General features: G+C 37.4%; 1 protein-coding gene across 1 annotated transcript in view; it reads right to left on the reverse strand.

The window, feature by feature from the left end:
• The window catches only part of USH2A (Usher syndrome 2A (autosomal recessive, mild)), a 1,454,174-nt gene that overhangs the window by 356,239 nt on the left and 1,082,563 nt on the right, over positions 1–15,372 (reverse strand). Inside the window, exon 44 of the mRNA XM_006890571.1 lies at positions 9,578–9,741. Coding sequence (XP_006890633.1) covers positions 9,578–9,741 — 164 coding nt within the window. The remainder of the gene's footprint in view (positions 1–9,577; positions 9,742–15,372) is intronic.

The raw sequence follows: 15,372 nt of genomic DNA on the forward strand, positions 1-15,372 counted from the left end.
CATGTTGAGGATGTGAGTTCATCAGAATTCAGTTATACTTTTAATTACTTCATATTCTTGGAGAATTTAGAAAATGAAGAAGGAAGAACTGATGCTATTGAATTTAGTGTCAGTTAAGAATATTGAATAGACCATGGACTTCCAAAAGAACAAACATGTCTGTCCTGAAAGAACTACAGGCAGAACGCTGCTCCTTAGAACTGAGGATGGTGAGATTTCATCTCACATACTTTGAACATTATCAGGAAAGACTAGTCCCTGAAAGAGGATATAATTTTTGGTAAAACAGTGGGTTAGTGAAAAAGAGGAAGACTTTAAACAATGATGGGAGGTTAGTATAGGATCAAGCTGTGTTTTGGGGGTTGTGTTTGGTGGTTGGGTTTTTGTTGTTGTTGTTGTTGGTTTTTGGTTGTTTGGGTTTTTTGTTTTTTTTGTTTTTGTTTTTGTTTTTTTTTCATTATACATTGGCTGGCAGGATCACAACTAACTTGATGATACCTAATAGCAGTAATAATTATCTGATTGTATTTTTTTCACACCTCTCTGAAGATTTCCAAACTCAAACTCATTCTAATTGAGTTGGAACTTGCTTAAAGTTAACTCCCCCACAGTTTCAGAAGCTCTAAGTTGCATGGAAGGAGATTGTTTATCTTTAGCTCTCAAAGTAGCTGATGGATTTGAACCTGTTTGACAGCCACTGGATGGCAGTGCACCTCCTTACTCATTAGGTCACCAGAATAAAGAAATATGTTTTCTATCTCTGCTTATAAAATTGTGGTTTTTATCAATGATGTAATATGAGTTTACTGTATTTGATTAAGGTAGAATTATTCAATTTCATTATGTAAATCAATAATGTTGTTGCTGTTGTATACCATCGAGTCAGAATGCATGGTTAACCTTCTAGAGGGTTGTCAGAGTCAGTTAATTGCCTGGGAAGAGACAGCTCATCTTTCTCTTGTGGAGCAGCTGGTGGATTTGAACCTGTACCTTTCATTGCCAGCTCAACTCTTAATCTTAAACCACCAGAGCTCCCTAAAAGAAGGAACAGAAACAAAACATTATATTTCCATAGACATTAGAAAGATAGAGGTGGTAAAATATTGTTGCTGTTAGAAATTTGGAAGCAGGCGTGGCATCCACTTCCATAATAGCTTGCCTGTGGAACCCTTATGAACCTGGAGAAAGAATGAAAGTTATACAGGTGTCCAGGACTTTCGTTCATAGGGTCACAATGAGTCGCTTGTGACTTGACAGCACTTAACAACAACATAATATTCCATTGAGTCAGAAGTGACTCACAGCTGACCCTCAAGCAGGTTTTCAGAGACTTAAAAACACACACGAGGAGACTGTACACCATTCTCCTATGGAATAGCTAGTAGATTCAAAACATGTACCTGTGGGTTGGCAGCACAGTTTCTCACCCAATAAGCCACTAGAGTTCTCTCTGCCTAGCTGTTAGCTATGTTTAAACATGTTAGGCAGGTCTATAGAGGCATTGTTCACATTTTTTTCTGGCTTAAATGCATTCAGTGTTCTCTCTTCTGTTTCACATCTGCTTCTTGGTCCATGAATAGATTTCCCACGAGCACAATTCAGTGTCTTTGGTTTCCCATCCTTCGCAGTGTTAGTCATAATTTTTTGGTAATTCATACAAATAACTTTTCATAATAAATAAAGTATGCATCAATATCTTTCTGATATTCTCTGCTTTCAGCCAAGATTCACGTGACCTTAGTAATGGTATTCTTGTTCCATCACCTCTAAATATTCGGCAGTATCTTACTTTCATGTGTTAATAAGTAATATTAATTAATTAATATTAATTTAGAATATTAATTAATATTCTTTATTTTCACATTCTGTTGGATAATTATTTTTTTAAATGAGAATAAATGGATATCTTTCAGTCAGTTGGCCAAATAGCTGTCTTCCAAATTACTACCTGATATTTCCCCTTTAGCAAGGTGGAAATAGTTTTGTTTAATTATTAGATCTTTTAATTGGATAAAAAAAAGATTTCTTTATGTGAAATAATCTTGTAATTAGTGAAGTATTTCTGTTTGAAGAAAATAATTTTCTGCTATTAAGCAATGGATGGAAGGTAGAGAGGGAAATAGAGTCTATGTGCTGCCAATTTAGAGTGTCTGCTCTTAAAGGACGATTTAAAGAATTGGAGTGATCCTTTACAGGGGCTTGTGGGCTGGTATAACTCACATTTCATGACACAGGCAAAAATTTAAGCTTATTGTCATCAAGTAGACTCATATTTGAGCCTCCAATAGGTTTCTAAGGCTTTCTATCACAAAGGAAGAAATTGTCCAACTTCCTCCTGTGGAGTGAGCTGAAAGAAAAAGAGCACATTACCTACAGCAGACATTCTTTATGGATTAAACTCAATGATTGTTTGGTTTAAAGAAGACTTTAGGGGATGTTTTTGGGTAAAGTTAATTTTAATGAATAAATATTTGTATATCTGACTTTCAACCACAAGACACTTTCAATCTATAACTTCATGACTTTCAACATATCAGATACACTTTTTGGCATTTAACTGTGTGAATCATAGCAAATGATGTCTAGCATTGAGATAAATGGGAATTCCAGAACACTTAATGGTGTTCGTGTGAAACCTGTCCCTAGACCAAGGAACTGTTGCATGAACAGAGCAAGGTAATTCTACACAGTTTAAAGTTAGGAAAGGTGTGCATCAGTGTTGTATCTCCATATCTACTCAATCTGTATGCTGAGCAAATTATTTGAGAAGCTGGACTCTATGAAGAAGAATGTGGCATCAGGACTGGAGGAAAACTCATCCATAACCTTCATTTGCAAGACAATAGAACCTAGCTTGCTAAAAGTGAGGAGGTCTTGAAGAATTTGTTGCAGAAGAGCAAAGAATACAACCTTCAATATGGGTTGTATCTCAACATCAAGAATATAAAAATTCTCACTACCCGCCCTATAGACAACAAGATGATAGATGCAGAAGAGATTGAAACTGTGAATGACTTCATCTTCCTTGAATCTACAATCAATATACATAGTACCTACAGTCAAGAGATCAGGAGATGTATTGTGTTAGGAAAGTCTGCAGTCAAGAACCTCTCCAAATTATTGAGGAGCAATGATGTTAGTTTGAGGACTATGGTATGCCTTCATCAGACCATGGTCTTTTTAATCACTTGCTATACTGCTGAGAGCTGGACAGTGAACAAGGATGACAGAAGAAAAACTGATGTCTTTTAACAATGGTGTTGGAGAAGAGTAATGAATATCTCATGGACTGCCAAAAGAACAAATTCATACGTCTTGTAGAGGGTGAGGCCAGAGAGCTCCTTGAAGGAAAAAATAATTAAACTTTGCCTTGACAGCATCAGGATGGATGGTGAAGAGATTGAGATTGTTCACAGCTTTAGTTTGCTTGACTCCACAGTCAACACTCAGCACCAGTAGCCAGGAAATTAAAATATGTATTGTGATGGGAAAGTCTGCTGTTAGGGAAGTACTGAAGAGCAATGATGTCTCTCTGGAGACTAAGATGCGTCTGATACAGGCCATGGTCTTTGCAGTCACTTGTTATGCATCAGAGAGTTGGACAATGACCAAGGAGGATAGAAGGAGAACTGATGCCTTTGAGCTGTGGTGCTGGAGAAGAGTATTGAGGGTACCATGGACTGCTAGGAAAACAAAAAGATTCATCCTGGAAAGGGTTAAAGCGGGTGGCTCCTTGGAGGCAAGGATTCTGAGGCTCTGTCTAACATACTTTGGACCTGTCCTTGGAGAAGGACATCATGCTTGGGAGGGTGGAGGGACAGCGCAGGAGGGGAAGGCCCTCTATGAGGTAGATTGATTCAGTGAGTGGGGTAATCAGGATGGGTGTGTCAGAGACAGTGTGATTGGCACAGGACAGAGCAGAGTTTAGTTGTACATAGGGTCACTATGAGTTGCAAGCGACTCGACGGCACATAAAACAACAACATTACATACTTTGGTCATGTTGCTGGGAGAGGCTATTCATTGGAGAGTGACATCATCCTTGGGAAGGTGAAGGGATGGTAAAAGAGGAAAATGCTTTATCAGGTGGATTGACATAGTAACTGTGGCAATGGGCTCGTGGGTGTCAGAGATTGTGAGGATGGCACAGAATAGGGCAGGGTTCAGATTTCTTTTTCATAGGGTTGCTGAGTTGTGTTTGACTCTATTTAATCTAATAGCAATGATGGTGAAGAGACTGAGATTGTACACACCTTTGGTTTGCTTGGCTCCATAGTCAACAGTCTTGGCACCAGCAGCCAGGAAATGGAAAGGCGCATTGCCATGAGAAAGTCTGCTGTTAGGGACCTCTCCAAGTTACTGAAGAGCAATGGTGTCTCTCTGGAGACTAAGGTGTGTCTGAAACAGGCCATGGTCTTCGCAATCAGTTGTTATGCATCAGAGAATTGGACAATGACCAGGGAGGATAGAAGGAGAACTGATGCCTTTGAGCTGTGGTGCTGGAGAAGAGTATTGAGAATACCATGGACTGCTAGGAAAACAAACAGATTTGTCCTGGAAAGGGTTAAACTGGGTGGCTCCTTGGAGGCAAGGATTCTGAGGCTCCGTCTAACATACTTTGGACATGTTGTGAGGAAAGACCGGTCCTTAGAGAGGGACATCATGCTTGGGAGGGTGGAGGGACAGCGCAGGAGAGGAAGGCCCTCTATGAGGTGGATTGATTCAGTGACTGGGATAATTGGGATGGGAGTGTCAGAGACAGTGCAGTTGGCACAGGACAGAGCGGAGTTTAGGGCTGTTGTACATAGTGTCGCTATGAGTCGCAGGTGACTCGACGGCACATAACAACAACAACAACAACCACTTTTATCCTCCCTAGGTAGAGAAATATTTGAAATTAAAATGCCACAAAGTAGGTGGTTTTTTCATAGAGGAGTGACTAGTTAATTTACTTAGGATAGCAGGTTGCTCAAAGAAGGAAAGCAATAATGCAACATGCTTTCAGAGAGATGACCCTCTTTTGAGAGTTAACCTTTGTGCTCACAAATAGTTATCTGGAAAATTTCTAAAGTATGAATGGAAATAACAGCAGATTGCATTACCTACATCCAGAAGGTCAGAGGTTCAGATTACCAATGTAATGAAACTTCACTGAGCTGCTTCAGATCTATTAGGTTTGTCAGTTTTTATAAGCGAGCTTACTTCAGGCATGCAATTATAACATAGAGGACCTATATCAGTGAAAATTCAGCAGTTAGATCTTAGAAGAGACATTCAAATGTTGTGGCAAGGGTGGCATACACCTTCATAAGAAAGTTTTAAAATGAATCGGTTAATAAGAGTAGAACAGACAGGAAGAACATGATGGGGGAAAATATATTACACACAAAAGCCTACTTTCACAGAAATTTTCTTTTTTTACTGATTGGGGGTGGTGGTGGTGGATACTTTTCTCAGAGAGTATTAATAAGTATCAATTAACTTAATTCTTCCATTAAAATGTCCTAAAATATCCCAATACTGATGACACAACTCTTTAAAAGCCTGCAACATTGTCATAATTCTAGGAGAGAAATTTTTTCTGCTCTTTCTTTTCTCCTTTTATATTTTTTTAACATTTTTAATTTTGCTTTGAGTGAAAGCTAAAAAGCCATTTTTCTTCTAATCAGTAATTAATGCACATTTTGTTCCATAACATCACCTGCAGAAACACTCTTTGATAGACTGTTCTCTAGAATGTAAACATTTCTCTAGACACTTATAACAATGATGTTGTCTAATATTTATCCATTTGAAACTTATCTGACTAAACAGAATGCCCTCTTGACTCATCCATGTGTAGTATTTCATGAGTTGTTGTTTTTTTTTTTTTTTTGCTTTTCAATGTTGTAGAGTACTCCGTTGTGTGAAAATACTAGAGTTTCTCAACCTGTTCATTCAATGATACGTACTTAGGTTGTTTCAGTCTCTTTGCTATTGTACATCATACTACAATGACATGAGAGTGCATCTCTTGTTCATGTTGTAGCTTTTATTTCTTTATGGTATATTTCTAGTAGTGGAATTACTAGATCAAATGATACTTCTGTTTTCTCTTTATAAGGAAACACCAAACTTCTTTTCATAGTGATTGCAGCATTTAAATTCCCCCCTGCAATGTACAAGAATTCAAACCTCATGTGTCCTTGCCAGCATTTATTGTTTGCTGGCCCATTGAACTTTGCTATTGTTGCTAGGGCAAGATGGTAATTTCTTATCTTTATTTACAGATCACCGTCTTTTAGTGTTATCAAGCATTGCCCTGTGTTTGTTGCTCATCTCATAGTCATCATGAGTTAAGAGTCTTTTCATATTTTCTGTTAATTTTATATTTGGGTTGCTTGATTTTTCTTGCTGAGGAGAGACCGTCTTTTTAAAATGTGTTAAGAATAATTTAGGTCAATACAACCAATACTGATCATTATTTGTAAAAGTGTCACTCTTCGCTGGATCTGGAGTTGATAGTGGTTCTGCAGAAGAATTCTCTTTTTCTGCTATGTCACCAGAGTTCTATTCTTGGTCAATTACAAATCATGTTCCTTTATGTTTCTGTCCATGGAGTCTTGTTTGTTTCTATATTACTAACAGGTTTTAGCAGAGCTTTAGGACTAAGGTGGACTAAGAAAGACTTGGTGCTTTGCTTCTTAAAACCACACACTGAAAACTTTATAAATAACAACATATGCTGTGTGAGTTGGAGGTGAGGGAGGCAGAGTGTCTCCATGATTTGAATGTGGATTCAATGGCAGCTAGAACAAAAATCCTTGTTTTTAATTCTCAGTCACATGACCTGGATTAAGCTTATTCAGATGTCCTAAAAGATATAGGATACAGTTGTCTATGAGACAGCGAATTCTGGCCAAATCCAAAGCCAAACATCTTTGATTGTTTAAATCCACCAGTGGCTCCTTGAGAGAAAGATGGACAATCTTCTCCCAGGTAATTTACAGCCTCAGAAAACCAACAGAGGGACAACTATGAGTCAGTTCCAACCAAATGGTAATGAGAAAGAGACTCTCTCTTGAGATTGCAGCTAATCTTAAGGCTAGATTAAAATGAAGTGGTCGTTGTCTCCTAAACAGTAGCAGTGTATCTGTGATTTAATAGTACATGATTATGCTACTAAGCAAAATTTTCTTTCATATCATATTTTTGTTAGACCTTTCCATGTCAGATATTTAGCCATAACTGGTAACAGTCTAACAAATTTTGAATTAGCTGTTCATTTGCTAGATATTGAGCTACATATGTAAAGACGATTCCAATACATATTTTCATAATTAGAGGTTTTTTCCATATTGTCATAATGATTCCCCAAAATTAATAGATCAGTTATTATCTATTACTCTGTTGCTCAAACAGTCCTGAAATTTCTACTATTATGGCTTCTAAAGTGGTAGAACAAGTTAAATCCATTGGTGAGGTTTTTAAACATCTTGAAAGGTGTGACCTGAATGAAGCCAGTACCATTGTTGGAATGAACTCAGTGATTGGCTCCTAGACTTTGTCTCCTGGGTCAATTCTACCTAAAAGTAGTGTTGAAGAAGATTCACTAAAAAGTCTATCACTCTCCTACAACTTGTTCTTAAGTGATGAGTCACTAGATATCAGATATGAACTGACATAGCTGTAGGAAGGTGTAGAAAATGATATTGTATTAAATCAGTACATGGACATTGCCATAACACTGGCCAGTTGACAGCAACAGCATTCTTAGTCTCAAGGGAACGCAAATGAGATAGCAGGTCAAGAAAAGGTATAGAAAGAAGTATGGTATTCCCAAGTAAGATGCTCAACATTTTAAAACACATGTGTACTAGTGTCCATTTTTTGTTTTAGTGTCCTTATAAAGATAAATTCTAATCCCAAGTTTCAGTACCTATAAATATGAATTTACATGGAAATAATTCATTTGCAAGTATAATTAGCAAAGTTAATGTGAGGATATCCTGGTATCATTGTAAACAGAGAAAAATAGACACAGTAAATAAACAAAGAGCACAAAATTTGATGATAAAGGCAAAGATTGTAGTGATATACATACAAATCTAGGAATACCAAAGGCTGCTGGGGGTTCCCTAGAAGAAAATCATAGAGCAGATTCTTCTTCAAAGTTCTCAGAAGGAACCAACTCCGCTGACAGTTTGACTTAGAATATTTTAACCTGTAGTCAGGACCTTGCCAAACTATTGAGAAGTAATGATGTCAGTTTTTGGATTAAAGTATGCCTTAGTAATCACTTTGCAATCACTTGATATGCATCTAAGAAACGCATGCATAAAGATTATAGACAAATTGATGCCTTTGAGCTGTAGTATTGGAGAAGAGTACTGAATACCTCATATAACTGCCAAAAAAAGCCCAGATATGTCACCTTGGAGGCATACAGAGTACTTTTTGGAGGCAAAGTTGATAAAGCTTTGTCTCACACACTTTGGGTTTATTGCTAGGAGAGGTTAATCTCTGGAGAGGAAGATCGTGCTTGGAAAGGTGGAGGGTTGACGAAAGAGAAGAATCATCCAGATGATTGACCCAGTGACTGCAACAACATGATTGAATATGTCAGAAATTGTGAGGATGGCACAGGATTGGTCAGGATTGGTTTAGAATTGTTGCTTGTAGTGTTATGATGAGTCGTGTTTGACTAGATGGCATCTAACAATAACAATATAGCAATCATATAGCATGGAAGGTATTACTCATCTTTATCCTGAGGTGAGGGGTGCCTGGTAAGTTCAAACTTCCAGAAAAGCATGGCCTTTGGGTTAGGAGTGCAATTTTTTATGGACTATGCCACCAGAGCACCCAATGGAGGGTCAGCTAAAGGTTGGTTCCAATAGGATGACATTGTGGGTTTTTTCAGTTTGAATCATCTGGCACTGGGAAACTCTTCTGTAGAGAACCTCTTTAAACTGCTAAAGAGCAATGGTGTCCATTTGAAGTCTAGGGTGATTCACATCCTGGTATTTTCAATTGCTTCAGATGAGCGAAAATTGAGCAATAAAAAAAGGAAGACCAGAGAATTAATGTCTTTGAATTGTGGTGTTGATGAAGAGTATTGAATATACTTTGGACTAGCCAAAGAACAAACAAATGTGTCTTGGAATCAGTACAGCCAAAGCACTCCTTAGATGCAAAGATAGTATGATTTCATCTCACATGTTTTCAGCCCATTATCAGAAGCCCTTAGAAAAGGATACCACACTCGGAAAGGTGGAAGATCAGGCAAAGAGAGGAAAATTATCAACAAGATGTACTGAGAGTGACTGCAACATTAAACTTTAAACACAAAAGAGATTGCAGGGGTGGAACATGATCACACAAGGTTTTGATATGTTGTACACAGTCACTGTGCATTGGAATCCACTTGACATCACCCAACAATAACAACAAATCTCCAGAGAAGGAAGAGAGATACACTCTTCCTTTTGTTTTAAGCACTCAGCTATGTTAATTTGTTCTAGTGGTGCTAAGAAACTAATATAAGTACTGATATTAAGTTCAGGGGAAACAAAGGCAGCAGGCACCGCTTACTTACTTGGTTTAGTCCATTCCACATGGATAGCTGTGTGGTTAAGCACCTGTGTGGTGAGGTTGGCCCCTCTCTCTGGAAGACCAGCTAATGTTGTCACATTTGCTTCCTGGCTCGGTGTAAACCCCACACTGTTGTGCACAAAGAGCTTATACTCATATGTTGTAAACCTAAAAGACAGTTTTTTAAAAAATCATATGTAAGGCCAAAATAATATAAATTATTTACTCTTTCTTCACAAATACAGGCTTGCTTTTTTATCTCAGAAAACATACAGTTTCTTCCCCTATACATTGTTTTCTTTCTCTTGCTCCAGAAGACATACAATTTTATTTTAATGTCTCCAGCTTTAATCAAAGTGTCAGGAAAATATTTTATTTGGAATAGGAAGGAAGTACGAAGGAAGTACCATTATTTAAAACTAATATGGTTTATATAGTTTTCTCATTCTTATTGTGTTCAGAAGTGGTAAGGATTACAGCTCAATTCCAGATGCAATTACAAATCTGGCAGCCTTCCATCTGCATTTGATCCAGAGAGTTTTATGCTCTTGGGAAACTCATCCACTTTCAAATATCAGAATCCTGCATCATCATCTTCTCCAATAACACTTGGAGAAGTGTTCTTTCCATAATCTCATTGGCTGACAGATAAGCTCTAAATTAAATTGTAACTGTAACCAAAGTGAACAGCACACTCCTACTGAGTTTAAGAGTGAGCTCTGTTTTGCCATAGTATGAACATATTTATCTGAGCCAATACAGTGTAAACACTAAGTATTGCAGAGGGAGAAATCTGTGCTTGATAGGATGGGAATGGGAACTTTCTAAGTCACATATTAAGTGGGTGATAGGGTATAGGGCTTAAGCTGACCAGGCAACAGGAGTTGCCTGGGTTAAGAAAAAACAAACTCCTTTGCCTTAGGACATGCAAGATCTTGATTCTCTCATTGATGCTGTCTTCTGATAAAGATGTGATTATGGGAACAAGGAAGGCCAGCAAGTAAGAAACGAAACAGTTAAAAAAACATCTTGAATCCCGGTTAACATTGATTACTGCTTATGCAATGAAAACCTTGCCAATAAATGCTCTAAGAATGTACAGGTTAGAAGGACACTCAATTTTGAGTTCCTCTCCCCTTACCTCTTGACTAAGAAAAGTCTTGAGTAGTGCCCTGCACTTTCTTGCTGGTCAGAGAAGTGCAACATATAGTACTCTGTTGTGATAGTGGAGGAACAGCAATCAGAACCACAGGGAAAGAAAAATGAAAGAGTCTGGACTTCATATTAGTAAGAGACAGCCCCAGTGTGCACTGCCACGTATAGGTAATTATTTACAAGGAGATTTTTAAAGATAGTGTAAGAACTGCCTAAAGACCACATGATATATATTAAGACCCTTCAACAGGTATTAAAAGCTTATCATATTCCTTCATGTTACCACCTCATCTTTGACTCCTAGATAGCGTTTTTTCCTCCCCTGGAATTCCAGCCTGCGATCCCTAGGTTGTTTCTCCCCCTGACCCTACCTCATGAAATTCTTTTGCAGTTAGTGTTTCTCTAATTGGTGATTTATCCTTTTACTTTCTTTTTCTACTGCTGTAATTAAATTAGTTTACTCTATCATCTATTTGTATCTAGGAATTATTAACTTTTTTGATTAGGTCTTGCTAAATTAAGTGGCCACCTATATAAGCTGCTCCTTAAAGCTACATATATATTAGTTTAATGCAGCAGGATCTAAAGAGTTCATTTGCCTTTCTTTAAGTCTTAAGTGAAGAGTGTTGTTTGAGATATTCCTGAATGGGTGGATCTACCTTATTTACAGTAACTCTAGGTTCAACATCAACACTGGGGACTACTACTGCCACGAAGTGTCCAAGGATGGAGTCTGATCAGCATTAACAAGAAAGGTTATACCATTAAAGGGCAAAGTGTCCAGACCATTCTAAAGCAGGGAGTGCTGCTGATCTCCTTCAAGGCCAGTCACAGCACCATATTTCTATGCTAGCAATAACAGCAGAGTTAACAGAGTCCCCCTGTGATGAGGTCCGGGGAAATTTATTGACTCTGCCAACAGGAATCAGCATCCCACATCCTGCCAACTGAACTCCAAGTTGCTGTTGACATAAGAGGTAACATAATCAAGTTCTTGCTTAAGACAAAATAGTTTTCCCAGTTCTATCTTTTCTTTTAAGGCCTTTTCCTCCACTGAAAGGGTAAAATTAAAAGTGTAAACAGTAAAAAAAAAAGAATAACTTTGAAACAATAGCTCTCACCTTATGGCTCTTTACAGAATTCGGAATAGCTCTATTTTGCAGCCTCTTGTTCACATACCTGAATGTCCAATACCAAACCCTGCAAGGGCAAGGCTTGCTTGCTACATTAAATGCCAGAATTTTCTCAAGGAAAAAAAAAAAACAACCTAACAAAATTCTCAAAAAACTTTAAGTACAAGTAACTCAAAAAGTATAAGATACATATGTGATCAAAAAATGTAGAAAAAAATAGTTGTAGTAAAAAAGTATAAAAAAGAGATAGCTTTGTAACTCAAAACCAGTTTACCTCACCTAAGAAATGAAGAAAAGAGCATTCTTAAAACTGTTCCACAAACATCTACACAGTTCCACCACTTTCCATAAGATACTTGATAAAGATTTAACTATTTTCTGCTATTTTTATTATACGGATACCATTATATTAATTACTAAAGATATTTCTCTGCTACTAGATTGTTTATATGCTCTAGTCACCATCTTAAAAAAAATGAGCTATAAACCTTCAAAAGTTTCAAGAACCAGGAATATTAGAAAAATTCCTATAGGTTGTGAAGTTAATTAAGTAAAACTTGTGTATTGTCTAAAGTAAAAGCCCAAACATGCTCTGTCTATAAGTGGTGCAGAAAATGTGAATTTTTGTCAGAACTGATTAAGCAGTTATAAATGGCATGACAGTTTGTGAAAGCTGATTAAACAGTTGTAGAAACCATAAAAGAGTATGTGTAAAACTGTCACTAGGTAGGAAGAGAATAAGAATAGTGTACTTTTAGAAATAAAGAAAGTAACTTAGTCTTAAATTTCTGGTTTGTTTGGTTGTTTTACTTCCCCCCCCCCAATATGAATGAGTGATTAAAAAGTAAGAGTGACTAGAAAATAAAAAAATAAAGTGTAAGAGTAAGTGAATAAAGTATAAAAATGAATAAAAAGTAAGGAAATTTTAAGTTATGATTAAGGAAATTTTAAGTAATGATAGATTGTTCTGCATAGTCTTTTAAATAAGAAAATGCAATCAAATCAAGTTTTATCTTAGTTAAAAATACTTTAAGAAAATAAAACATGTCCCTACTGTTAAGATTTTGCCTTCCTAACATGCTTTCCAAGTTTATATCTTTCTTACTAACACTACTTCCAGTAGAAAATGATGCTAACTGAAAGAGAAACAAATAGTCTGTACATAGAATCTCACATAAGCTCCTAGATCTTCCATGGACCCTAGAGTCAATCTCCACCCAAAGACATCTAACTGCTTTTTACCATCTATGACCTCTTTCAACAGGATACAGAGAGAGTGGTCATCATCCCCCTCCCCTGACCAGTTAGAGCTCCCATTCCAAAGGAAGTTGCAAGTTCCAAAGCAGAAAAGAAGCCTTCCACCATTCTGCCTTAGCAGGAAAATCTGAATTATTAGAGTAGATTCTTAAATTTATGACCCCTCTTCTTAGACAGTTGAGTTTAAACACTAACGCGACAAAGAAAGTGCAGAAAGACTATTAGTAAGTAGTAACCCCTTAGATATAAAGCACGTTTTGTCTATCATCTCCTCTTTAAATTGCTTTATTAAATGTACTCACTAGTTGTACTGAAACCTATTGTATAATGCAAGTAATAGATTTTATACCCTAAAACTCTGTTAATAAAATGGGGATTTGAAATATTGGAGTTAAGAGCACCCATTCAGAATACTTGGGTTAAGACAAAATAAACTCCCTACCCTAAGATGTACAAAATCTTGAATCTTCCACTGATAGTGCTTTCTGATTAAGATGTGGTTATGGAAAAAGGGAAGGTCAGAAAATAAGAAAACAAACTAAAATAAAATCTTGAAGCCCAGATAACATATTTTACTACTTAGGTAAGGAAAAACTTGTGAATAAAATCTATAAGGATGTATAGGTTGGGAGGACACTCAACAATGAGTTTCTTACGTCTGGATTAAGGAAAATCTTAAGTAAAGTGCATTTTAATTGTTCAGCAGTTTTCTACTGGTCAGAGAAGTGCAAGAATAGAGGAAAGCTGTGCATTCTTTATCTCTTTTGCCACTTTCTTAGGCAAAATAATACTGACATTTCTTTGTTGGGTTGAAATTACCTAAAAAGGAAAGTGCTATTTATGGACAAATTTTCATGGGACAGCAGTGTAGAGCAAGAAACTTCCAAACACATTATGCCAACACTTGACCGTTCTGAGGGCTTCCAGGACTAAGGACAAACAGTAGTCACAGAATATACTGGCAAGAAGCTGCGCTGCAATCCCAAAGGCACATAGGAGGCCACCAGCTGCTCCTCAGGAGAAGATGGACAATCTCCCGTGGTGCAATTATCTGCCTCTGAAACTTGCTGAAGGGTCAGGTATGAGTCGGTTCCGACTTGACCGTATACAAGAATAACAACAACAACAATAATCTACAATTAGAGAATGCTGCTGTTTAAGTGTTAAGGTTTGTGCTGCCAATGCAAAACATTCAGTTAAAATCCACCAGAAAGATGGGAAATCTCTTCCGTGGCTATTAATAGCCTCTGAAAACTCATTAGAAGATTAGCGATGGGTTGGTTCAAACTTGACAGCACATAAGGACAACAAAAACAACAAAATCAGTTTTCCTTTACATATGGTATCCTGGTGGTCTATTCTATAGGAGTTAAGCGGAAACTCCCAAAGAAGCACCTCTCTGTTAATTTGATCCCGCCGGTAACTCCATGAAAGAAAGATGAGAAATCTTCTCTTGTGTGATTTATAGCCTCCAAAATTCTGTTGAAGGGTCAGCAGCTACGAGTTTGTTCTGATTCAATGGAAATGAGTTTGATTTGTACTTAATAGTTCATCAAGGAAGGTTACCTTTACAAAAAAAGAGGAAAGAAATATGTATGTAGAAAGATGTTAAGTAAAGAGGTTTCTTTTTTCAGCAACCAGAGACTGTTAATCAGTTCTTGTTTCAAAACAATTGTAATTTCCTAATTCTGAAGATCCTTATCTCAATAAGTCAAAACCACGAAATGAATTTTGAACAACTGAGACTTACAAACTGCACTGTTAGGAACCTGTGACTTCCCTGAGCCTTTTTCTCTTCAAGAAGAATAGCTATCTCCCAATCAGCCTCAGGAGTAGAGGGGGCAAGTAAGGATATGTGGGCATTAGGAACTACTGAGATTTGGGGTTTGCACTATTGGGATCTTGTTACTATCCTGGACCTTTTTTTTGAGCACTATACGCCAGGCAGCACTTCTGGGACTTTACCTACTCCTGGGGAAAACACTCTCCGCCTTCCATCAAACTACAGACAGGACAGAGAACTTAACGAGAATCATGGCACAGGAAACAAGGAACAAAACCACCCATAGAAGGCCAGAGGAGAAGACTGTTAAACTGAAGCAACACAAAAGTCTGTAACTTATCAGTTGTTGTTGTTGTTATGTGCCGTCGAGTCGTTTGCGACTCATAGAGATCCTATGCACAACAGCCCTAAACCCTGCTCTATCCTGGGCCAACTGCACTGTCTCTGACACACCCATCCCGAATACCCCAG

The sequence above is a fragment of the Elephantulus edwardii genome, unplaced genomic scaffold (assembly GCF_000299155.1).
Source record: "Elephantulus edwardii isolate Elephantulus edwardi_28Jun2011 unplaced genomic scaffold, EleEdw1.0 scaffold00090, whole genome shotgun sequence".
NCBI lineage: Eukaryota > Metazoa > Chordata > Mammalia > Macroscelidea > Macroscelididae > Elephantulus > Elephantulus edwardii.